We start from the raw sequence: 25383 nt of genomic DNA, 5'->3' as shown, positions 1-25383 counted from the left end.
TTTCTTAACTGTAAACAACCAGAAAAAATGCTTTTTGTAGTGTTTTATTTTCAACAAATCACAACAAAAAAAATCACACTTTACCTGAACGCAAAGAGAAGATTAATTTTACAAAAATACCAATAAAAGCTGACATAAAAAAAAATTTTGTAACAAATACCACACAGAAGCAAGCACCATAGGGGCAAAAAATTGATAAACTTATTCTGAAAAATAAGAGCAAAACCAAATTAAATTAAAAATTTTATTTGAAAGTGATAAATTTAAAAATAAATTACATACAAAATCTACTTTTAAAAACCAAAATGATTCTTTTTCACTACTTTAAATTCTACTACTCTGAAAAAGCACCAAATTAAAAATAATTTTTAAACATTTAAACGAGCCAACTTTGAAATGTCAAAATTTAAAGAATTGAAAACCTTTTTTTTGTGAATATTTTTAATTAAGTGAACTGCTTAGGAAAACAATGTCAAGCATGAAGACTCTCTGGAATGGTAATTTACTTGCTCTGAAAAAATTTCTGAATCTTTGAATGAAAATACTTGAATAATAGAATGATTTCACATCAAACATTATGTTATAACAAACCAATACAATGATAACAATTTTTGCAATGGTAACAAACAATAAATCTACTGTTTATGTAGATCATATAATTGTGTATTTAAAAATCTTTCATTGGTTAAACTCTGTTATATGCCTAGCAGAATTTATATATCTCTATATGCCTAGCAGACATACTATATCTGCTACAAACACATCTCAGCTTTTTAAGTTTCCACTACATAACATTAGTAAATAGTAATGAATCACTGTCATCAGTAGACAGAATGTCAATATCACGTTTTATTTCGGTAGTTCAAGCTTAAGATCAGTCGAGTGGGAGATTTTGTTGCGTGAATTTGTTTTTGTTGCTCCGTATGTTATTTGAGTTTTCATTTGGTTTTTGTGGGTTTTTTACTGGATTGTACATTGGCAAGTGTGGTGGTTAATTAATTGGATGTATTTTTTAATATATCTGAAGATTTTGGATAATGGACAACCTTGTGATTTTTGTATTTTAAAGCTTTATTGCCAGCAGGCAATAAGTTGTTATTAATATTGATATCATTGAAATATTTTTAGAGGTAGATTAATTTTAATTTTAGTGGTAAACAAGAAGGCAGGTTATCTTTTTGATAACAGAGACTATTATTTAGCTTAGATATATAAGCTATTATATAGCTTGCGAATAATGCTACTGTTGTTGGTGATATTATAAATTGTAATTATATCAATTTTTTTTTGTATATACAGTTTTTCTCCCCCCGGCACTGGGTGTGATTTGAGAATGTGAAATGGATAAGGAAGATGTATTTAAACCTTCCAGGGTGCTGGTGAGATCACCGACATGGGGAGATAGTATACCAGTTCGACAACTAAAGGTGGCAGTGAACATTGAGCCTGTTGAGGAGGAAACCAAACAACTGCTTACAAAGAAAGGGGATGGACAGGACATGAAGAGAATGGAGACAGATAGCCCAGAAACCACCATGAAGCTCTTAAAGTGGATGGAGTGAAGGCTCTGGACATTCCTGATCTCGTTGCCCGACTCCAGATGGTATCTAATGAATTTGAGGATGGGGCAGAAAACAATACCAGTATGACACTCAAACGAATACAGAACGAAGTCTCTGGCCAATTTGGTCAGAGATTTCGTAGTGTATAAGAAGGAGAAGCGGTCATGGGCAGATTTTGTCATTCAGACTGATGGATGGGGAGGTTAGTCAGAATAAGGTGTTGCAACTACTGGATGGAGTGCACAACGACGAGCTAGATGATTTAATTATGATGTGATGGCCAAAGCGATGTTATACCCATTCGGTTGAGAAGAAGGAGACCTGTTTTGGTGAACGCGATGGTGATGTGGCGATCATCCTTGACCTCACAAAGTCAAAGGGTGCCTTTGCGGCCTCTCTTTATAAAACGGTCCCTGAGATAGGTTAGAGCCCGGATGACTGGGGGACAGTTGACCGCTGGCCAATTGCTGGCCTTCACAGCCTCCACAAAGGTGCTTCTGGGGGAGAGTTTAGATGGGTCGGACAGGAAGATTTTTGTCCTAGTTTCCTCATTGAATGAGAGGGAGAGGCTCATGCAGTTGAAGAATGGTTTTGAAGGCATTTTCACTAATGCGAGGAGTGATGTGGTATTTGGAGTAGAGGAGGGTATATTTGCACTCCCATGCAGGAAGCTGATGTAGTACTCAGCCAGGAGGAATTCACTGGACCATGTGTATACATATATATAGGGCTCTGCAAAAGGAAGCGGGAAGATCAGAACCTCAGATCTCCACGAAAACGGTAGTTATAAAGGCAACTGAAGCGGATCGGAAATATAATGATGTGCTGAAGGACCTTAATACTGAGTTTAGGGGGGCGGAGTCTTCAGAGGTGCTGTTGGTCCATAAGGGCAGGAATGAGGAGGTTCTAGTTCGAATCAGGGACGAGGGACAGAAGGCTGATAATTTATTCCAGAAAATCCAAGGTGACATGCAGGGGTTATAAGTAGCTTGGAAAAAGAAGGAGAGACTGTGGAGGTCTGTATAAGGAATATCATAGCATTAACCTCGGAGGAGGAAGTTGTAAATGCTGTTGCAGAACTCATTGCATTAGAAGAAGAACACAAGAAGTCCATAAAAATGAAGGCTGCTTATTCTGGTACTCAGGTGGCGACCTTGGAACGCTAGCAAGGTTAAGCTCCGGGCCAACCGAGCCCTGGTGGTGGTGGTAGTGGACTGGCTAAAGGCTAGAGAGCTCAAGGTTGCATCTCGACTAAAATGATCCAGATGACGGGAAGAAGGAGGATCCCTGTTGGATTGGCGGGAATAGAAGTGACCCCTTCAGAAAGCGGTGAAGGTGTCATCGGTGGTCTCTAGGCTGAAGAGGAACATTGGTGGCCCCTGTGCTTTCAGGAGAAGACTGATAGCATCCACAGTGGCTCTGTCATCTTATATGCAACTCTCGTATGGTTTCAATTTCTGAAGGTTAATCGTAATTGTACTAAGGTACACTGCACTTATAGAAGACTTGCACTGCGTGTGGCCATGGCATACTGATCGGTGTCGCTTGAAGCCGTCCTCGTGATATCCGGTATGTCTCCAATTGATATGCTGGTGAAGGAGTGGGCAGATAAATACTAGGGTATGGAGATCACAGATCCCAGGAGCAGGATGTTTGATGGATGGCAGGAGAAGTGGGATGTGGCCACCCCTGGCAAGTGGACGCATCAGCTAATACTGTGTGTCAGGACCTGGCTTAATAGGAGACACGGGGAGGTGGATTTTTGGACGACCCAATGATCCATACTCACGGAGTATGGATAGTTCAATGTCTACCTTCATGCTAGAGGGAGACGGGAGACACCAACAGTGTGTACTGTTATGAAGGAAATGATGTAGAATACACATTTTTAATGTGTCCAAGATGGGCTACACCGTTTGATGGAGTGGTCTCTCCAGAGGAGATCATGAAATATATGTTGGCTTTGCTTGAAAAATGGAACATTTGTATGGTATTGTTTAAAGATGTACTCTCTACGAAGCTTGCAGAAGAGAAGAGATAGTTGGGTGGTTTTCGGGTGGAAAGTGATGATGGAAGGCCAGCCTTCGAGGGGAGCAGTGGGGATCCAACAGGATCGCTGCTGCTGGCTACCCCGGGGGATGCTGTAAGCCATTGCTTGATGTCAGCATTGGATACCAGACAGAGATGGGACACATCGATTGGAGTATACTGTGATGATAGAGGTTATGCAGCATGCATTTTTAATGTGCCCAAGATGGTCTACAGAGCAGCCATTGAAGGAGTGGTCTCCTTGAAAATACGGGTTTTAAAGAGTGGTATTAAAAAAAATTAGAAAAGGGTTAAAATGAATGTTTTTTTTTCTAAGAATTTTAGAAAAACAAAGCCTGAAGTAAATTTTTATTAAAAAAAGATCAAGAACTAGTAGTTAAAAAATAAACCCACCAGGTTGGTTTACTGGTGAACTCATCATTGCAAATCAGCTGATTTTGAAGTCAAGAGTTCAAGGTAATCCTAGTAAAGGCAATAACCTTTAGTAAAGCAACCTTTATTCAGATTAGAAAACTAAATCATGGATACCGGTGTTCTTTGGTGGTAGGGTTTCAATTAACCACACTTCTCAGGTCAGGTCAACGACCTGAGACTGTACAAGACAACACTTCATTTACATTCATACACTATCATCCTCATTCATCCTCTTAAGTAATAAGTTACAATGGTTCTGGAAGCTAAACAGAGAAAAGTAGTTAAAAAATAAGGGTCACCTTGGTTTAATTAATATAGTAAATGTAGAGGTGATAGCTGTCAGTGAAGGAAAGATTAAATAAATAAAGCAAGTACTTAAAAACAAATTTATTTAACAAATGTGTTATATCTAAATAAAAAAACCCTTTCGGCATGCCGGAAGGCGGAGGTAGATTTCACCAGTGCTGAGTAGGGGGATAAAAAAGATTTCGACTTTAAAGTTAAGAAAAACTTCAAATTTACTTAATATGACAATGGTTGCATGAGAAAAAAGTTTCACACGTTAAGCATATGCGACAAGCCCCAACTTACAATTCCAGCAACATTTTGGTCATCCCTTGCCAGGTTGGTCATATCAAAAATTGTTCAGACAAATGTTTTAGGTAATGTTTAGAGGACTAACGACCACTTTAAACCAATTTGATACAATGAATATTAAGGGAGGTATGATAATTTTTTTTGTCATCGAAACCTAATTTTTTCCACCCCCTGGGTCAATGGTTGGAGATATCAAAAACCTTTAATTAGATAAGTTTTAGGCCCTTATCTAAAGAATAGTAAGAACTTTAAATGAATTCTATATTTTAATGAATAAAAAAGTTGTAACGATATTTTTTTTTTTCCGAAAAAGCCCCCATTTCCAGCCCCATAGTGTGATTTTAGCTGTTAATGAACTTGACTGAGATTTTGGTACATGTTATTTTTAAGGAACAATTTGAAAGTGATTGGCGCAAAATTACGGCAGTTATCGTGTCCACAAGAAAGTAAAATATATATATATATATATATATATATATATATATAAACTTTTGAGCTGATAGTGGTTTTGGGGTCTGGGGGATGTGAAACGCGACGATATGTCGAAATTTTCCGGAAGTCAAATCATGGTACCCATTACAATAGGTAGCTTTCTTATGAACTCTACCTAAAAGATTACTGAATAACAAAAAACAAAATGAATAACAGAAGAACATGTGGTATACATTGGTATTGGTACACACATGGTGTACATTGAATCAAAAAAAAAAGTAAATGAAAAGGTGTAAATTAAATTAAATTATAATTGTGACTAACTTCTTTATTAAAAAAAAACAAATTATATGAACTGGGTATGTAGAAAGATACTTTTCCAACAGATCTACAATGTTAGAAAATTATTCTTTTTTTATAATTTAATCTTCAGAATTTGAAAGAAAAGCTAAATATTTTTAAATATAAAATTAGATTTTTCCACTTTAAAAAGATTAGGAATTTTAGGAAAAGAAAAAGCAATTCTGTTGAAAAGTGTGTACCAGCATCTTTAATAAAGACTTAAATTTAGACTACTTTTTGATACATTAATCTTTCTTTTTAAAAAAAAATCAAGGTTATTAAGTTTTAAAAAAAGCAAATTTATCTTAATCTTTTCAATAAATTTTTTCATGTTTTATTTTTATACTTACTTAAATACAACCCAGTTCTTAAATAAAACACTTAGTGAGTTGTAATGAAAATAAACATGACAATTTTGACTACAGTATTCTTACTGGTATGTGACAATGTACATGATGTATGTAGATACATATGAGAGAGAGGGGCATAGAGAGGGTGTGGGAGAGAAAGATATATATACATACACCACTCACACATATGTGTACGTACATATATGTAAGATAAAATATATATATATATATATATATATATATATATATATATATATAAGGTTGCAGAGATGACTGGTACTAACAGTATTGTTTTTAATGTAGTCGTATATTACATAACTTACTTTTAAGAGAATATTATAGATATGGGACTTCAAAATGGTAAGAAAAAACTATTTTAAATTATGTTAAATTAAAATTGCATTACAGAAGGAGAAAATTAGTTGAATTCTCAATTTTTTTACTTATTCTCATATGTTATAACTCAGACTTGTGGGAGTATGTATACACCATGTTGAAAATAATTTCTTAGTACAGGATTTGCTAACTCTTATTTAAAAAAAAATTGTTGTAAATTGCTCTCTTCTTCAGTTACTATTAAGCAGATTTATTTCATACCTTGTCATTCAATTATATATACTTTTAAAATCTTTCTTATTTTGTCAATATTTTATTTAAGTGTAAGAAATTTTTTTTCTACCTTGCATTTTACTTATAAATATTTCCTTTTTGTATCACATTTCATTTTATTCTCCCTTACATTATTCACATTTCATTTAAGAGAAGTATTTTCCTTGTTATATATCACTCTTTATATTTAATACACTAGCATTTTCCTTTTTATTCTGTTTCATTCACCCCCTGTATACTATCTTTACTTATCCTAACATTTAATTTATATTTTCCAGTGAATCTGTATTGTTCAGTATTTTTATTTGCTGTTATTAGAAAATTCTGTGATCTTTGTTTTCTTCCCTTTTACAGTTGCAACACTGTACAAAATTTTTCTTTCAATTTGTTTAGTGCTTCTTATGTATGAAAGAAGAGGAATGGGAATAAAAATGAATCCTTGTCTTACAATCTTCTGAACTGGAGTTCAATTTTCCTCATTCTTAATTCTTATCATAGCTATCCAGTACTTAGAGATCTACCTCAACACTTCTTTTTGTGTATTTCAATTCAGTTTTACAAAAAATTTTAAACATTTAATTCTGTACACATCATGAAATGCTTTCTTTAAATCTATGATTGATGTACATAAATTTCTCTTTGAACATAAAATTCTCTTTAAATTTCCATCAGAAATTAATTTAAGATCAAAATTACTCCCTTATAATCAATCAATCACACACACTTTTTCAATCTGAAGAAGTTGTCATCTAGTAAATTTTCTCTTATTTTCATTCAGTTTGAATATAAAGCCATCCTTTTATGCAAAAGTTGTCAGACTGAAATACAGCAGTTTACAAAGGCATTTGCTTTTTAATATTATAATATATATATATATATATATATATATATATATATATTTACACACACACACAGACAGTGATTCACTTAGTGTTAGCATTTCCAGACCTATGTTGATATGAATGTCTTCATTAATTTTGTAAGTTAAATGAGTTCAGAAAGAGCTATTCACTATGTGAATAACTCTGCACACACCCACATATATATATATATATATATATATATATATATATATATATATATATATATATACACACACAGAGACAGAGAAAGAGAAAGAGAAAGAGAGAGAGAATTGGGGATTCATGGAATTTTATGAAATTGTGATGTAATATGTGTAATTTGAAATTATTGACAATTTCTTTTTCTCTCCAAATTTCAGACAATTTTCCTATGAATTCCTTTATGTATTTTGTCTCTCACAAGCACTTTTCTTACTTCTTAACAGCAAATATTAATCCTTAGCTCTGATAATATAACATTTCAGCTTCATTTTCTTTAAAGTTTCATTTAATTTTCTTTATCCTATCTTCTGTTCTCCTATCCTATCTTCTGTAGTCTTTTATTAATACCGTTTTATTCTCTAATAATTCTAATCTAATTTAATCATTGGGATTTAAACCCAAAAATTTCAGATGAAAGATTGAGATGATATGATTCAATATGATTGTTAGGATTTGGTTTCAAAATCTGTTTCTAGATATTTTATATTCTTACCATTCTTTCTGGCTTAACTTCCCATTCTTCTGGTCCCAACCACTTGTACATAAATATATGGTCCCACGGTAGTCTTGGGCTTGAACCAATCATGACTAAAATAATTTTTTCAATTGTTCTATTTTACAAAATAAATCATCTTTAATGATTAATTTGAAGATTATGCCTTTTTCACATTTCCTGAACATGTTAAACAAAGTTGAAAAATGGTGGATAACTTTAATTTTAACTAATAACACCCAGGCAAGCTATAAACTTAAAGCAAAATTAGTTAATCGCCAGTCTTTTTAAACATGTTAACATATCTACTGTAATACAAAAATTAAGCCGATTATTTCACACAAGAGCGTAAAAGAAACACATTTTTCCTAGTCAGGAGAGTGGAATATCTCCAACGATATACAGGTTGGAGTGTTGTTTCCAGAAATTGAAATGTTACAAAGAGTTGCTTCCTGCAAGTTAAAAAATGTACAGTAAAGATCATGCAGTTACAGTTTCTATTAATTGTTACCCAGATTTTATATATACCCAGAGTTAAATAAAGGTGGATGTAGTTTCAATATTGCTGTTGATATGTAGTAAATGACAATATCAGTTAATACATTTATAAAACTTTTTAAAAGACTCTTAATTCTTTTCTTTATATTATCAGTAGTAAAGTTAAAAAAATACATTCAACCAACTAAATCAGTTCACAAAAAATATTAACTTCAGCTAAAAGAGATTACATTGGTCAAACAGTTAAATCAGACTTAAATTTTGATGGGCAATTCAGATCTTGGCCCTGATCTGAAGAGGAGTTTTTTTGAACTTCTATTATACCTGATCTAAAGTTGTTTTTTGAAAAATGATTGTGCACTAAATCTTTAAACTGACATAAACATTTTTATTTTACGTTCAGTGAAAATTTGATCATACAAAATAGCATTAATAGATAAAGACCAATATTACACATAAGTTTTAAAATATATACAACACTATTTGCTTATTTTTTTATATCATTTATGAAAACAAAGAAAATAATAATAGAAGTTTTTTTTGTTTTTATTGCCCTTCAAAGTGCAAATTCATGAGTCTGAGAGCAAATTTAATGATTAATCAAGAAGTAAAGGTGTATCTATTAAAGATGTAAGACAAAAAATTTGTCAAACAGTTACTTTATATGATACAAAAAAAAATTTAATTTTAGAGTAGTGAAATTATAAAATAAAAAAATTAAAAATATAATTAAGCATTGTAAAATTTCTACATCTACAAATGCTTAATTGTTAAGGATTAATGGGATAGTGTTATCTCAATAATGATAATTTTCTTAATGTAAATAATAATAATTGTTTTTAAAATTACCATATTTAAGTGTATAAACTTTGGAAATAAGAAGCTGAAATTATATTTTCATAAATTTTATGCTTACTTCATTTACTTGAGATAGTATTCACGTGCTGAGTACCTGGTGATTAATCAACTGCTGATTACTTTTTAAAAAAACATTTAATTTCAAGAAAAAGATTTAAAAAATATTAATAATGAGTCGCTATTATTTAGATAGTAATAAAATGTTAATTTTTATTTTTTTACATCCAATATAATTACACTTTATACAGAGCTTAATAATAAAAAGAAATAATGATAGAAGAATTTCTGAAGGTTGCTAAAATTTCATGGCACTTTATAATTTTTATATTAATTTTATAATTTTAATTAAAGGGCAAGATGATAAACTTAATTGTGTATACGAGAATAGAATAATTTTGCAAGTTTTTATTGCTTTACCTGTTTTATCTTTTATAGTACAGCCTACCAGATCCTTTATATAAATTTAGGAGTAAACGTTATACTGCAAATCTTTGTAACCAATTCATTTCATTTTACTCCAGTTATACAGAATATAAGGTATTGTTATTTGGTGATAAAAGGATTAATGTGCATTCTTTTCTAGATGGTTCGGTCACCGTTCATATGTAATAAAGTAATTAGTTTTTTTATTAGCAATATTGTTGCATAACTTTTCGAAAATTGTTCCCATTTTTGTTCGTTTATCCAGTAGTCATTAAATAATATTTATGTATTTATCTTAATCAAATGACAACAGCGTAGTAGCTTACTTATGACTGAATAGCTTACTATGAATGACTAAACAGAAGATTGAACTTTTAGCAAATTTGTCAATTCGCAAAAATTAATAATAAAATAACGGCTTTATCCACTGATATTATTTTCTAAATAAAAATTAACTTCTAATATTAATACGAGGCGTGTTTTTTATGTAGGGGCCATAACTTTTGATATTTTTTTGTTATTACTGAATTATTATTTATTGTAAAAGGGTTTTACAATCAGAGGTTAATGATTATTAATAAATCAACATATTTAAATTTTAAAAAAAGTTAAAAAAGAGATGAAGTCTCTCCTCCCCTTGTAAGATCCAAATATTTAATTAATTAAAATTTTATTTGGCTATAACTCTGGAACCAATGAAAAAAAGTACCACTTATGTTATTTCATTGAAACCTCTCAAAAGGGCTAATTACGGTAGTTAAAAAAGTTCAAAATCCAAATATTTTGGATTTCGGGCTTTATTGGACACTTTTGGTACAACCGATTGTAATCAAAAGGGGAGGTGCACAACTAGATGTTGCAACAGTCCTAAATCCAAAATTTCAATCGTTTTTGAGTTATGCGAGATACATACGTACGTACAGACGTCACGCCGAAACTAGTCAAAATGTATTCAGAGATGATCAAAATCAATATTTCCGTTGAAATCAGAAAAGAAAAATTTTTCGCGATCATAATACTTCCTTTACTTCGTAAAAGGAAGTAAAAATGTACTACAAATTTAGTTGAGTATATCAACCGTTAATTTTCAACAATTTAGTTTGTATTACGTTGAAACAATGCAACTTAACTCCTCATTTCACCTTTTTACTTCAACATACTTGTAATAGTAAAATTTGGTAGTTCTAGTAAAAATTAAGTTATAGTGGTTCAAATTTGTTTTTTGGTGAAAGTTTTATAATTAGTTTCCTCGTTCATTTATTTAGTTTTATTAAATATTAAATCTTCAAATAACAATACCTTGTTTAAGTGAAATAACTCTGTTGATGATGTACGGATATGATGACAGAGTTCAGCCTTTACAAGAGTTTTGTGATTTATTTAATAATAACAAATTTTTCTAATTCAGTAATATTTACAGATAAAGCGACTTTTATGTTAAATGGCCATGTGAATAAGCCAAACTGTCGATATTGGAGTGATAATAATCTTAGATGGATGTAGGAAACTCGTAAACAGCACCCTCAGAAACTGAACGTTTGGGCGGGAATCGTCGGTCATTGTATTGTAGGGCCTTTTATTTTAGATGACAATGTTACAGGAGATGCTTTTTGCAACCTTGTTAACCAATAAGATTTTACCAAATATCCAGGTATATGTTGGACAAGAATTAAATAAGGTATGGTTTCAGCAAGATGAGGCACCACCTCATTATTATCTAAGGTCACGGAAAATTTTAAATGAACAATTTCTAAATCGCTGGGTAGGTTATAGAGGAGCCGTAGTCTTGGAGATCTGGGAACCTGGTAGGTGCCCAGACCTGTCTCTTCTGGATTACGTTTTTTGCGGGTACCTGAAACAATGATTACAAAACAAAATCTGCAGACATTGAAGAATTGAAAAGAGAAATAATTGACGAATCCGCTCGTGTACCACCAGACATAATACAAGAAGTTATAAATGGATATTACTTGAGCTTAGCACACTGCCAAGCTGTAGAGGGAAAGCATTTTGAACATTTATTTTAGAATGGTATGCTTTCAAAATTTATCTCGAAAAAATTTACGAGTTAGTAAATAGTTAGGTAGTATTTAGTTAGTAATTTACGATCGAAAAAACAGTTATTTAAAATGTTTAAATAAATATTGTAATAATATTTAAAGTAAATAATATCAGCCGATACAGCGCTTTAATTTTTTGTTTGTTTTCTTTTTTGCTTGACGATATCACAACATAAGCTAGAAGCTTGTTGTGATAATGGAATTTTGTTGCGTGTGAAAAATGCCATACCTGATCGGGATTCAAACCCACGATCTCCGGATGAATAGCCGAGAGGCTACTACTGCCCCACAGTTGTTGTTGTATTGCTAATTATTCGTTATTTTTTATTATTATAAACGTTATAGCACTGTTTAAAGTTCATTATTGTATCCATTATGAATGTAAAATGTAATAAAATTGTTCATGAAGCGCGTTTTACCTGGTTTTATTATTAACACGATTTTTCCTTCATTGCAACTTTGAATGCTTATAACTCGATAACGAAGGCATTAACAGAAAAACGGGTTTCACCATTGCCTTTCTTGTAAAATTTTAAATCGAAATCTCTGTAATTTGTTCACCTTACTATTAAAATACATTGTTTGATTTAAAATGGCGGATCCAAGATGGCGGACAAAAATTTTAAATCTACCATAATGCAGATGTTTTTTTAACTATGTAGAACCCAATTTCTTTCTTCCTCCACATACCCCTCAGATACGCGTATATGGCTGTTTCCATACTTAAATGTCACCCTGAAATAGCATTTGGTTAAACTCTTCCCTTAACTCTAAATCCAGACTTATACTACATGGCAATTTCCTCTTCAGAAGAGGTAATTGCTATCCATACATTTATTTTCATTGTGCTCTTCTAGCCCTCCCTCACCATAGTATCCAAATATGCGTAATTTTTATTTTTTCTCTTCACTTGTCCTTACCACTAAATCCTCTTTCTAGCATTTTTGTTGTTACTCATGACTGCTTGGGTTTATTTCCTTCATAATAGCCTACTTCTTCCTCTGCTGTTTTTACTAAGGCATTTTTATTCTCATCCAGTTTTCTTTTTTGCATTCATTTATTACCATTGGTAGTTCTCCCATTAATTTCCAATTTCTTCAAATTTTCTAAGTTCTAATTTTCAACTATCTTCGTTTTCTCTACTTTCTTTAAAGCTATTGTCAGTTCCACAATAAGTAGCGCACGATCACTATTGATTGATATTTGCAGCTGTTAATTCATTGGCTTTCTTAACAGCATTTTTATACCTTTCATCTACTAAGATGTAGTCTATTTAGTGTGCTATAATCATTGTCCCCTCACCATGTTGAGGTGACTATCAGAATTTTCCCTTCATTGAACCTCGAATCTTAAAAACATTTCCTAGATTCTCTATCACTTTTAGAGAAAATTGGACTTTATAAAACAATTTTAATGTGTGTATGATCAATAATAATCTACTGATTATCATTTTTATTGTTACTTTCTACCCTATAATTTCTTTTACTCTATTGTCTATACTATTACAATTAATTTTGACAGAATAAATTGCTTTTTTATGCCTATTGCAATATGAAATAAATCTACATAATAATATAAATTATCTTCTGAAAATATGACTTCCACAACACAAACACCCACTCTCAGATAGATAGATTAATAATAAACTTAATTGTATTAAGTTTATGTAACTTTTGTATTCCCAAGAATACAAAACATGCATGAATAAAATAGAACAAAAAAAAATCAAGAATGCTAATGGTACAAATCAAAAAGTTTAAAATTAAAATATAATTAGACTCTTGGACTAGAACTTTCTAGAGGAAAGCTGTAAATTCTATAACCAAACGGTAGTCAGCAGCAGTAATATGAGTCACAAGTTCACATTACCCTTGTGCAGTTTATGCAGAACAACCTACATTTTAATTACGCTTACCGGGAAAAGGGCTTTCCTATTTCCTCTCATAGAGTTCAGTAACATGTATTGTTGGAGATTATCAAGCTAAGCACAATAAAAAGTAAGTAACATTCACAAGTGATAATATCACTCTTCTGTAACTGCAAGGCATTGTTAATAATACAATTTATTACCTAGAATGAATTTCATTACTCTCAAAATGTAAACAATTATGACTGATGCTTTTTGCACCTCACCTGCTTTTATCAACTAGATTAACAACTATTATCAATTAATGGAAAGCTAAATAATATTAATGAGCCCCCTTTTATCATAATACACAAAATACAATGCCTGTACATAAAATGTAGACTGTTAGCAATCTGCAGTTTATTAACTAGTTAACAATTAAATTTTTTACAAGAAATATTTTTGTTTCAGTTGGGGAAGAAAAACACAATGAAAATGCTGTCACTTTTGAAGAAGCCCTTGAATCTGCAGGTATTAATTGATAAAAAAATTTACATATTTTCATTTAAGTTAGTGAGTACATTGTATACTCCTTTCATTTTTACCACTATTAAAATTAGTTACTATTGCAAAGCCTATAAAGCATATTAAGTCAAGAAGTATGTGGTGTTGGCAAGTTTCTTTCTCATCCAGAAGCAAACAAATCAAGAATGGTTGATCAGTAAGTTGAAAAGCATATATGATAAATTTAGTAAACCTCCAACATGTACCGATTAACCATTATCGATTAGCTCCAGTGCTAGGTCCATTGGCATTGTTTGAATAAATTACATATTTTAAAAAATTTTATTAATACAAACAATTAAACAAGGTCATTTTATCTTTTTTTTTTTTCAGAAAAATGATTAGTATTTTTTTATTAATACAAAAAAAGTATTAATAAAAAAATAAGATCTACCCTAAGAACTGAATATAAATAGAATTGATAAAAACTTTGCATAAATAATAAAAAAATTAAGAAATAACAGAGACAAGTACTTCAGGATCTGATATAAATTTAGTATGTTAAAATTAAATGGGATTTTTTTTTATTTATACACATAGTATGTGAACACAGTATTTTGAAAGATAGGATTATACGATTAATAAGAATTAGGCAGAATACAAATGCATACTACAAAATTAGTTTACTAAAATTTAGTTATGTACATAGTAAAAATAGATTATTAGCTGGTTATCAGATTAAAATGCTGATACAAAGATGGGAAGCCATCTTGAATCGTATAAATCTTTTTAATAATAATATTTTTATTATTTTAGTTAGCGTCTAATATTTCCATTAAGTTATTGTACAGTCAATGGACTATCTAATTTAGATTTTACTTTGTACAGTTTTTTCCCTTCTCTCTAGAGAAAGAAATAATCGAATAAATATATGAAAAATGGATAAATAAAGGATAATTAAGATGCTAATAAATATTTTAAAATTCCAAAAAAATTGATATTTAATATGATTGATGATCATAATCTTTTTTTAAGTAAAAATTTATTTCTTAGTCAAATACATAATCATAGTAATGTAAATGTTTTAATGTATAAGTTATCAACCACTTAAAACATTTTAACTGTCAATGACCTCTTCAAATAATTGAGAAAGACAGAAAAAAATTGTGCTCAATTAATATAACATTAAATTAATTATAAACGTTATTATTTTATTTTCGCATAAAATTTTAATGAAAAATAAACTGTAACAACAATATATGTGAGTTTGAAAACAAAATGTTTTCACTTTTAATGTCTGAAAATTAGTATAAAAACACAAGTTTCACTTCCATATAAAGCGACACTCCAAAAATATACTTTTAGAAATCTTTTCCTGACATTTAAATTAACTTTTGATGTAAACAAATTATATTTCTCAGTTATTCTCAAACAACGATATTGGAATATGCGTGCTCGTTTTCAAAAATAAATAAAAAATAAGTTCAAGTTACAGAAATGGTTAATATATTTGCTATATTTTGTCCATAACAGTCTGAATAAAAACTATTAAATAAATCTCATTTGATTTGTTTATTAAGTTGGTAGCTAATATAATTAACCGGTAAAATTTTGGAAATAAAAAAAAACAATAATTTTAGTTGTTTTTTCAAATTCATAATATGACGTATGGCAAAGCTAACTGTTTATCTAGATATGAAAGTAATATTTGTTCAGTTTTAAAGAGAGGTTTGTATTAGAGAGATAGTTTTATAATGAATGATGCATATATTTTAACTGCTTGTGTATGATTATACAGAGAATAATTAAGAGACAGTCAATTAAGACATAGGATTTCGTCTTAATTGCTACAGATTACTAAAGTTATTGCAATAAATAAAAACTATGTAAGGCATATAAATTTCAATTAAATGCTATACTACATGTTATCTTTTGTTTAATTGAACTGATAACAAAAAATTATAACTTGCAATTATTTAATAATAATAAATAAATAAATAATAATAATAATGTGCTTACTCATTACACATAATAGAACAGTTTTTTAAAAAAATAAAAAAGTGTTTTTTTAATAATAAGTGTCTAACTTCATAAATAGAATAAATCAAATTATTTTACGTAATATAATTATGTGGTGTTTCTCTTCACATATAATTATGTGCTGTTTCTGAAACCACATTTTTTATGGATGATCCATCCATAAAATTAATGAGCCGATCCAAAGTGTTTAAGTATGTAATTGGGTATTCTGACTTCCAGTTCACTGTTAATAGATTAAAACAATTTCTGCTTTTCTTTCATGGAGGTTCATTTAAGTAGAATAATATTTTTCATGTCAGGATTTCAAAGTAACCACTAAAAAAATGGTTTAAAAGAAAAATTTGAGAAGAAAGTTTTTAAGAGGAACTTGAAAATAACTAAATTTTTACCATTATGGTATGCTTAATCTTTAAATAATTTAATGGGGGAAAGCAAAGGTAATGTTACATAGAAAATTATATTAATATAGTTCTACTGTAGAAAAACAATAATGTAATATTTATTAACATTATTATTGTATTTTTTTTGTGATCTTTATATATGATTATTGTTAAGAGTTGCTTCACCTGTTCATTAACATGAATGAATGATAAAGATATTAAAAGGAATAGCGTTCCTACAAAATTTTGTGGCCAATATGGCAATACCATTTATTTGTATCAGGATAAATTTTACCAAAAGAAGGGGGTGTGGATGAAAATTATCTATTGAAAGGGTGGAGAAGAAAGGAGAATGATTCTTTTGATGACAAAGCGAGAAGAGAAAGTAGGTAGAGAAGAAGAAAGATAATTGTAGACTTAAGTCAAAATCAAAGTGTTCATGAGGAGCTATAGACCATCTTCTTCCAAGCTAAATTATGCAAATTCTTTAAATATTTTTAAAATTCTCTAAATTCTGTTTTTAAGAGTGCTTGAGTTTGGATTGTTATTAGTATAAATTACAATATAAAAAAGCATTTACATGATTTACATTAAATTCTACTTTTATAATGACAAAAATAAGTTGTTGACATAGAACCTCATCCAAAATAAAAAATATAAGTGTTCACTTTCAATTGAAAAAATTTAACTTTCAAGTGAATAAGTTATAGGAGTTAAATTATGAAATATTTAAATCTATAAATACTGATAAAAGAATGAAAATTTGAAAGATAAAGACAGTGGTAGACATTTTCATTAATTATAAAAATCTCTAAAAAAATTTAAAAATATGTGTCAAATTAAATAATGCTTTATTAATTTTATATGTATTGTATAGATTTTATTAAGTATTTTTTGAATTGCATGATTTTTTAAACCACTTGCTTCAAACAATAAGAAAGTAAATCTGTGTGTCCAAGAAGTACATCATATTTATATCTTTAGACTGGTAGCATTTTTTTTATTTACAGATTGAACTGGAAGGACACCACAAAATATACCATACATACATACATATATATACACGCAGGTGATTCCAAATTGCAAGGGCAATCTCTAAGGAGATGATTTTATAGCCAAAGAAAGAAAAAGTACATTTAAACATACGTCAGAAAACGGTTTGTTAGCAAGTTTCGGCTCGTGAAACATTTAGCCCTGCTTTCTGCTCCCTCTGCGAAATCAAACCGTATTAAAGTTTTTGGGGTACAAATCTAGGGGTAAATTTGGTGCTTCCTTATAGTTTTTTTTTATATAAGAAATCGAATAAAAGTAGTCCCGGACCTATCTCAGTTAGGTTTTAAGAAAAACGGGGTAAAACACAAAAAGGTTTGTCGGAAAATATACTTTTTTAGGTTTGGAATAAAATAACTTTGTTAACTTACCAATAAATACAAATTTCTAGTTAACGTTTTACAGAATAAAAATTATACACTCGGAAAAGTGATACGTTTTCAAACAGAATAATTTATATACAAACGCAAAAAATTATAAAAATAAATTTGAAAGACATCTTTCTAAAACATATTAACAATTTTTATTTTTTCATAGGTTAAGGTTCAACAATTAAGTTCAGTGAATAGAAATTGAATATTCATTTGAGCGGTATTTGTGATATTATTGTCCGGTCAATCATTCACTAAGAGTGATACCACAATTTGTTTTCATTTAGAGTTGACGGACATGTTAATTTATGGTAAAATAAATAAAACTGGATTTGGCTGCAGTGTGTGAATACCGGGAAAATTATCCAGATCGAAGAGGAGAATTTCCGGATCGTTAAACATTTAAGCATCTCCCACCACAAGCAGAAGGTTGTCACATCGCTTTCATGTTTCGCAATCAAGTGTGTGTGGAAAGTTACGGCAGAAAAAATCATACCCATTTCATACAACTGGTGTACAAGAGTTTATTACCAACCGTTTCTGATAAAGGGTGAAATTCTGTCGATGGTTAATAAGAAAATGGGATCATCATCCCGATTTCGTAAGTAATATTCTACATTACCGATGAATCTTGTTTTACAACAAATGACATTGTAAATTATCGAAACACTCGCATTTGGAAAGAGAAAATCCCCATAAAATTGTTACAAATCATTTCCAACGCACTTTTTCGTTTAATATGTGGTGTGGTCTTCTTGGTGATAATTTCATAGGCCTTTTTTTCTTACCGCCAAGGCTCAATGAAGAGCGGTACTTGCATTTTTTGCAAACAAATCTGAAACTCTTGGAAGATATTCGGCTTGCAAATGAAGAATGCAGATATGGCTTTCTAGTGATGGATGCACATCTGCTCACTACTGTCGTGATGTGATGAATCATTTAAATAACTCATTTAGTAAGTAATGGATTGGCCGAAATGGACCAGTAAAATAACAAAAAACAAAACCAACTGGCGAACATCGCGAGGCGAGTTCGAGAAACAGGTATGCTTAAACTACAACGATTCGATGTTGGTCGTGAAAATTAAAAAAAATGAACCGGCAATAAATAATAAATAAATATTTAATTTTTTTTTTAAATTTAGTGTCACCTCGATTTTCCAATCTCACGTCAGCGGACGTTTTCCTTTAGGGTTGGATGAACTGGTTAATCTATTCTGGTCGTACTGGCACACAAGAAGACTGGGGACATCGTATAATAGAAGCTCTCCAACTTTTTCTGCTGAAACATTTTGTTTTCAGAAAACTAAATGTTTCACGGCTGAAACTCGCCGTTTTCTGACTTATGTTTATATGTACTTTTTTTTTATTTTTTTGGCTATAGAATCATCTATCTCCCTAGAGATTGTCGTGCAAATTGGAATCATCTGTAGCACTAAATATGTACTTGTATATATTACAATATTTTTTTTCTGTTTTTTAATTTAAATCTTCTAATTTAATGTTACACATTTTAAGAGAAACTTATATTTGATTTATTTTTTTTAAAGTTTACTTTAAATAATTACTGTAGGTAGTTTTTTAAGAGTGTTTCATGACCACCAGAGACTTATCTTATAAGGCATAACTGTATGTGTATCAGCAGCATGCCAAGCTTACTGAAATATATGTGTTACCTTACAAGAGACTCTGTCACACTGGGACTGGCTGTATATTAAAGATCATTCTTTACCTTGTTCATAATTACTTTATATAATTATTTATTTGTAAAAAATATTATAAATAAATAAATGTAAAAAAAAAGAAATAGTTTGAAAATTAAAATTTTATAGACCAGATCAAAGCCATAAAGCTATTTATGAATCACATTAGTAAATCTAACACATGCACTTAAACATGTTTTTTTTCAATATATAAAAATAATAAAATATATAAACTTCATTATTGAAATAAAATAAACTTATTATGTTAAATAATTTACATTCAAAGTTTTTTTTTTATTTCACAGGAACAGGCAGATTTCAATTCTTTGTAATCATAGTGGGAGGTTTCATGTTACTTTCCTCATATGTAGCAGTGGGTGCTGTTGCATTTATTTTACCTGCAGCACAATGTGATCTCAACATGGATTCAGAAGCGAAGGGAAGATTGGCATCAATTGGATTTTTGGGTTTGTACACAGCTACATGTATATAAAAAAAATTATTAAAACTTAAAAGGATGAGCTTTAGTTAGTCAAGGATATACACAATCTATTCAAAAGTTTCAAAAGCAAGAACAAACATTCAGAAAAGATCCATTTGTATTTAAGCTTCTAAAATCACTCTTCAACATGACACAACGTTTAGATCGGTTATAATGATCTTCAGAAGTTCTAGAAAAATCTTCTTTTTTAGGATGCATGCAACTTTCTTCAAAGGCATCTATAGACTTCTACCGCTCCCTCTTCATGGGTGTCTTGACTTTAAGAAATAGAAAATAGTCTGGAGATGTCATATGTGGCAAATTGGTCCAGCACAGTCACTGTCGTTTGATCAAAAATTGTAGTACATTGTTGGCACGATTGCACCGGTGCATTGTTGTGAAACAGGAATCAACTGATTCTTGATTTTATGGAAATGTAATTGCACACCAGGAATTCAGTTCCGTAAATGTTTCAGGGCATTTGGTAAACAGCATCAGTAATTCACTTGAGGTAAACAACATTCTAATTCATGTACGCATTCCATGTTTTCATCACTACAGTTGTTACCACCCCGCCCTCTTCTTGTCTTCTTATGACATCTGATCATTATGAAAATGACTCTAATGACACATAGCTTCATTGACATGTACACAGACTTTGTAAGTCATCATTGAGTTTGACTGACTTTAATCATCATTGTGAATGAATTTGAATTCATTCTATTTAATATTGTACTTTTTTTTTTTTTTTTTTTTTTTGTCTTCAGTCATTTGACTGGTTTGATGCAGCTCTCCAAGATTCCCTATCTAGTGCTAGTCGTTTCATTTCAGTATACCCTCTACATCCTACATCCCCAACAATTTGTTTTACATACTCCAAACGTGGCCTGCCTACACAATTTTTCCCTTCTACCTGTCCTTCCAATATTAAAGCGACTATTCCAGGATGCCTTAGTATGTGGCCTATAAGTCTGTCTCTTCTTTTAACTATATTTTTCCAAATGCTTCTTTCTTCATCTATTTGCCGCAATACCTCTTCATTTGTCACTTTATCCACCCATCTGATTTTTAACATTCTCCTATAGCACCACATTTCAAAAGCTTCTAATCTTTTCTTCTCAGATACTCCGATTGTCCAAGTTTCACTTCCATATAAAGCGACACTCCAAACATACACTTTCAAAAATCTTTTCCTGAGATTTAAATTAATTTTTGATGTAAACAAATTATATTTCTTACTGAAGGCTCGTTTAGCTTGTGCTATTCGGCATTTTATATCGCTCCTGCTTCGTCCATCTTTAGTAATTTTACTTCCCAAATAACAAAATTCTTCTACCTCCATAATCTTTTCTCCTCCTATTTTCACATTCAGTGGTCCATCTTTGTTATTTCTACTACATTTCATTACTTTTGTTTTGTTCTTATTTATTTTCATGCGATAGTTCTTGCGTAGGACTTCATCTATGCCGTTCATTGTTTCTTCTAAATCCTTTTTACTCTCGGCTAGAATTACTATATCATCAGCAAATCGTAGCATCTTTATCTTTTCACCTTGTACTGTTACTCCGAATCTAAATTGTTCTTTAACATCATTAACTGCTAGTTCCATGTAAAGATTAAAAAGTAACGGAGATAGGGAACATCCTTGTCGGACTCCCTTTCTTATTACGGCTTCTTTCTTATGTTCTTCAATTATTATTGTTGCTGTTTGGTTCCTGTACATGTTAGCAATTGTTCTTCTATCTCTGTATTTGAACCCTAATTTTTTTAAAATGCTGAACATTTTATTCCAATCTACGTTATCGAAAGCCTTTTCTAGGTCTATAAACGCCAAGTATGTTGGTTTGTTTTTCTTTAATCTTCCTTCTACTATTAATCTGAGGCCTAAAATTGCTTCCCTTGTCCCTATACTTTTCCTGAAACCAAATTGGTCTTCTCCTAACACTTCTTCCACTCTCCTCTCAATTCTTCTGTATAAAATTCTAGTTAAGATTTTTGATGCATGACTAGTTAAACTAATTGTTCTATATTCTTCACATTTATCTGCCCCTGCTTTCTTTGGTATCATAACTATAACACTTTTTTTGAAGTCTGACGGAAATTCCCCTTTTTCATAAATATTACACACCAGTTTGTATAATCTATCAATCGCTTCCTCCCCTGCACTGCGCAGTAATTCTACAGGTATTCCGTCTATTCCAGGAGCCTTTCTGCCATTTAAATCTTTTAATGCTCTCTTAAATTCAGATCTCAGTATTGTTTCTCCCATTTCATCCTCCTCAACTTCCTCTTCTTCCTCTATAACACCATTTTCTAATTCATTTCCTCCGTATAACTCTTCAATATATTCCACCCATCTATCGACTTTACCTTTCGTATTATATATTGGTGTACCATCTTTGTTTAACACATTATTACATTTTAATTTATGTACCCCAAAATTTTCCTTAACTTTCCTGTATGCTCCGTCTATTTTACCAATGTTCATTTGTCTTTCCACTTCTGAACACTTTTCTTTAATCCACTCTTCTTTCGCTAGTTTGCACTTCCTATTTATAGCATTTCTTAATTGCCGATAGTTCCTTTTACTTTCTTCATCATTAGCATTCTTATATTCTCTACGTTCATCCATCAGCTGCAATATATCGTCTGAAACCCAAGGTTTTCTACCAGTTCTCTTTATTCCGCCTAAGTTTGCTTCTGCTGATTTAAGAATTTCCTTTTTAACATTCTCCCATTCTTCTTCTACATTTTCTACCTTATCTTTTTTACTCAAAAATCTTCTTTACCTCCTCTTCCTCAAGCTTCTCTAAATTCCACCGATTCATCTGACAACTTTTCTTCAGGTTTTTAAACCCCAATCTACATTTCATTATCACCAAATTATGGTCGCTATCAATGTCTGCTCCAGGGTAAGTTTTGCAGTCAACGAGTTGATTTCTAAATCTTTGCTTAACCATGGTATAATCTATCTGATACCTTGCAGTATCGCCTGGCTTTTTCCAAGTGTATATTCTTCTATTATGATTTTTAAATTGGGTGTTGGCAATTACTAAATTATACTTCGTGCAAAACTCTATAAGTCGGTCCCCTCTTTCATTCCTTCTGCCCAGCCCGTATTCACCCACTATATTTCCTTCCTTGCCTTTTCCAATGCTTGCATTCCAATCTCCAACTATTATTAAATTTTCATCTCCTTTTACGTGTTTAATTGCTTCATCAATCTCTTCGTATACACACTCTACCTCATCATCATCATGGGCGCTTGTAGGCATATAAACGTTAACAATCGTTGTCGGTTTAGGTTTTGATTTTATCCTTATTACAATGATTCTATCGCTATGCGTTTTGAAATACTCCACTCTCCTCCCTATCTTCTTGTTCATCACGAAACCTACTCCTGCCTGCCCATTATTTGACGCTGAGTTAATTACTCTAAAATCACCTGACCAAAAGTCGCCTTCCTCTTCCCACCGAACCTCACTAATTCCTACTATATCCACATTCACCCTATCCATTTCCCTTTTTAAATTTTCTAGCCTACCAACCTTTTTTAAGCTTCTAACATTCCACGCTCCGACTCGTAGAATGTTATTTTTTAATTTTCTGGTGACCCCTTCCTTAGTAGTCCCCACCCGGAGATCCGAACGGGGGACTATTTTACCTCCGGAATATTTTACCAAGGAAGGCGCCTCCATTATTGCTATGTGAAAATGCAGAGAGCCACATTTTCTTGGAAAAAAAGCAGCTGTAGTTTTCCATTGCTTTCAGCTGCGCAGTACTCAGAGGACTGAGTGATGTTGATACGGCCGTTTAAGTCATTGTGACTCACGCCCCTAACAACTACTGAAAGAGCTGCTGCCCTCTTTCAGGAATCATTCCTTAGTCTGGCTCTCAACAGATACCTCTCCGATATGGTTGCACCTTCGGTCCAGCTACTCTGTATCCCTGAGCACTCAAGCCCCCTCACCAACGGCAAGGTCTCATGATTCATAGAGGAGGAATATTGTACTATGACAATAAAATTTTACTTACTTTTGAGATATTTTTAACTATAAAAAAAAAATTACATACTTTCTAAATACAATACTCCTTCAGATGATGTTTTTGGATCTATGTACTTTGTACAACACCTACATTAGGATTGCTGAATTGTGCAGTTCAAAAAACGCTTTGTTGAAACAAATTTTTGTTCCTTCACAAAAAGTTTTTTTTTTTAATTTTTAACCATATTTAGTTATGCTGTCAATAAACTCAATAAATAAATGGTCAAACATATAAATAACTGAAATATACAAAAAAAATAATAATAAAAGAGAAAAACTACATCAATCTATTTGATCAAAGTAAAATTTTTGACTGAATTTTTACTATGAAACCTAAAAACTAAACTAAGAAAGTAGGTAGGAAAAAATCATCAGTACATCATGTGATAAAAAGGTTAAGGCTGGTGTTTTATGAAAGTTGTTTAACATTTTGTGCCCTAGCATGTTTATATTTTCTGATGAAGTAGATAAAAAAAATTGAAGGAGGTATGTCACTGATACTACAAAGTTTATGCATTATATAATAATCTATATGCAAGTACAGAATGTTAATGAAAATTTACTGAACTCTTACAAAATTATTAATAATAATAAAATAATTTCATTTGATTACAGGATTAATAATTAGTTGTCACTTATGGGGATTTCTTTCTGATACTCTTGGAAGGCGGTACATTCTTCTTAGATGTTTAATAGGAGATGGATTACTCTGCATTCTCACAAGTCTCATACCTTATTATTCTATCATTTTAGTTCTGCGACTAATAAATGGCTTTGTGTAAGTGAATTTTAATTATGTTTAAAAAAACACACTGGTTGGGTGATCTTTACTCATCAGCTGTTGTGACAGCTTAATCTCAAAATATTAAAATAAATTTAATATATGGTTACATCTATAACCTGTTATTGATTTGTTTGTGTACCTTTACATATTTCTGCTCATGAAAATAGTCTACATACAATTTTAGTTTTTATTCTCTTTTGGTTTCAAATAGATAAAATTTTTATTACAGCAAATTTCTAATGAATTCTTTTGCATTTTGGTGGCACTACAGCAACAACCAGTTTGGTTGTTTGCCCAGTAAATTAAAAAAAAAAAAAAAAAACAAGAAAAAAACTGTAACAGTGGTTTTTCATAGTAAAGAGGTTTTTTTTCTGGCAATATTCTTTGCACTACCAAAATAACTCCTGTTTCAGTCAATTATTTGTCTA

General features: G+C 31.0%; 1 protein-coding gene across 2 annotated transcripts in view; it reads left to right on the top strand.

Moving 5' to 3' along the window:
* Nucleotides 1-6018: 6018 nt before the first annotated feature.
* LOC142326713 (synaptic vesicle glycoprotein 2C-like) overlaps nt 6019-25383 on the top strand; it is a 46311-nt gene continuing 26946 nt past the window's right edge. For both annotated transcript variants that reach the window (XR_012756845.1, XM_075369358.1), the window contains exons 1-4: nt 6019-6106; nt 14069-14128; nt 19950-20111; nt 24787-24949. Coding sequence is in view for 1 of the 2 variants with exons in the window: in XM_075369358.1 (XP_075225473.1) it covers nt 6091-6106; nt 14069-14128; nt 19950-20111; nt 24787-24949 (401 nt within the window). In the remaining variant the exon portion in view is untranslated. The remainder of the gene's footprint in view (nt 6107-14068; nt 14129-19949; nt 20112-24786; nt 24950-25383) is intronic.

Source organism: Lycorma delicatula, chromosome 6 (genome assembly GCF_047948215.1).
Source record: "Lycorma delicatula isolate Av1 chromosome 6, ASM4794821v1, whole genome shotgun sequence".
NCBI lineage: Eukaryota > Metazoa > Arthropoda > Insecta > Hemiptera > Fulgoridae > Lycorma > Lycorma delicatula.
Note: the sequence above shows the minus strand (reverse complement) of the source record. Positions and strands in the feature narration are given on the sequence as shown.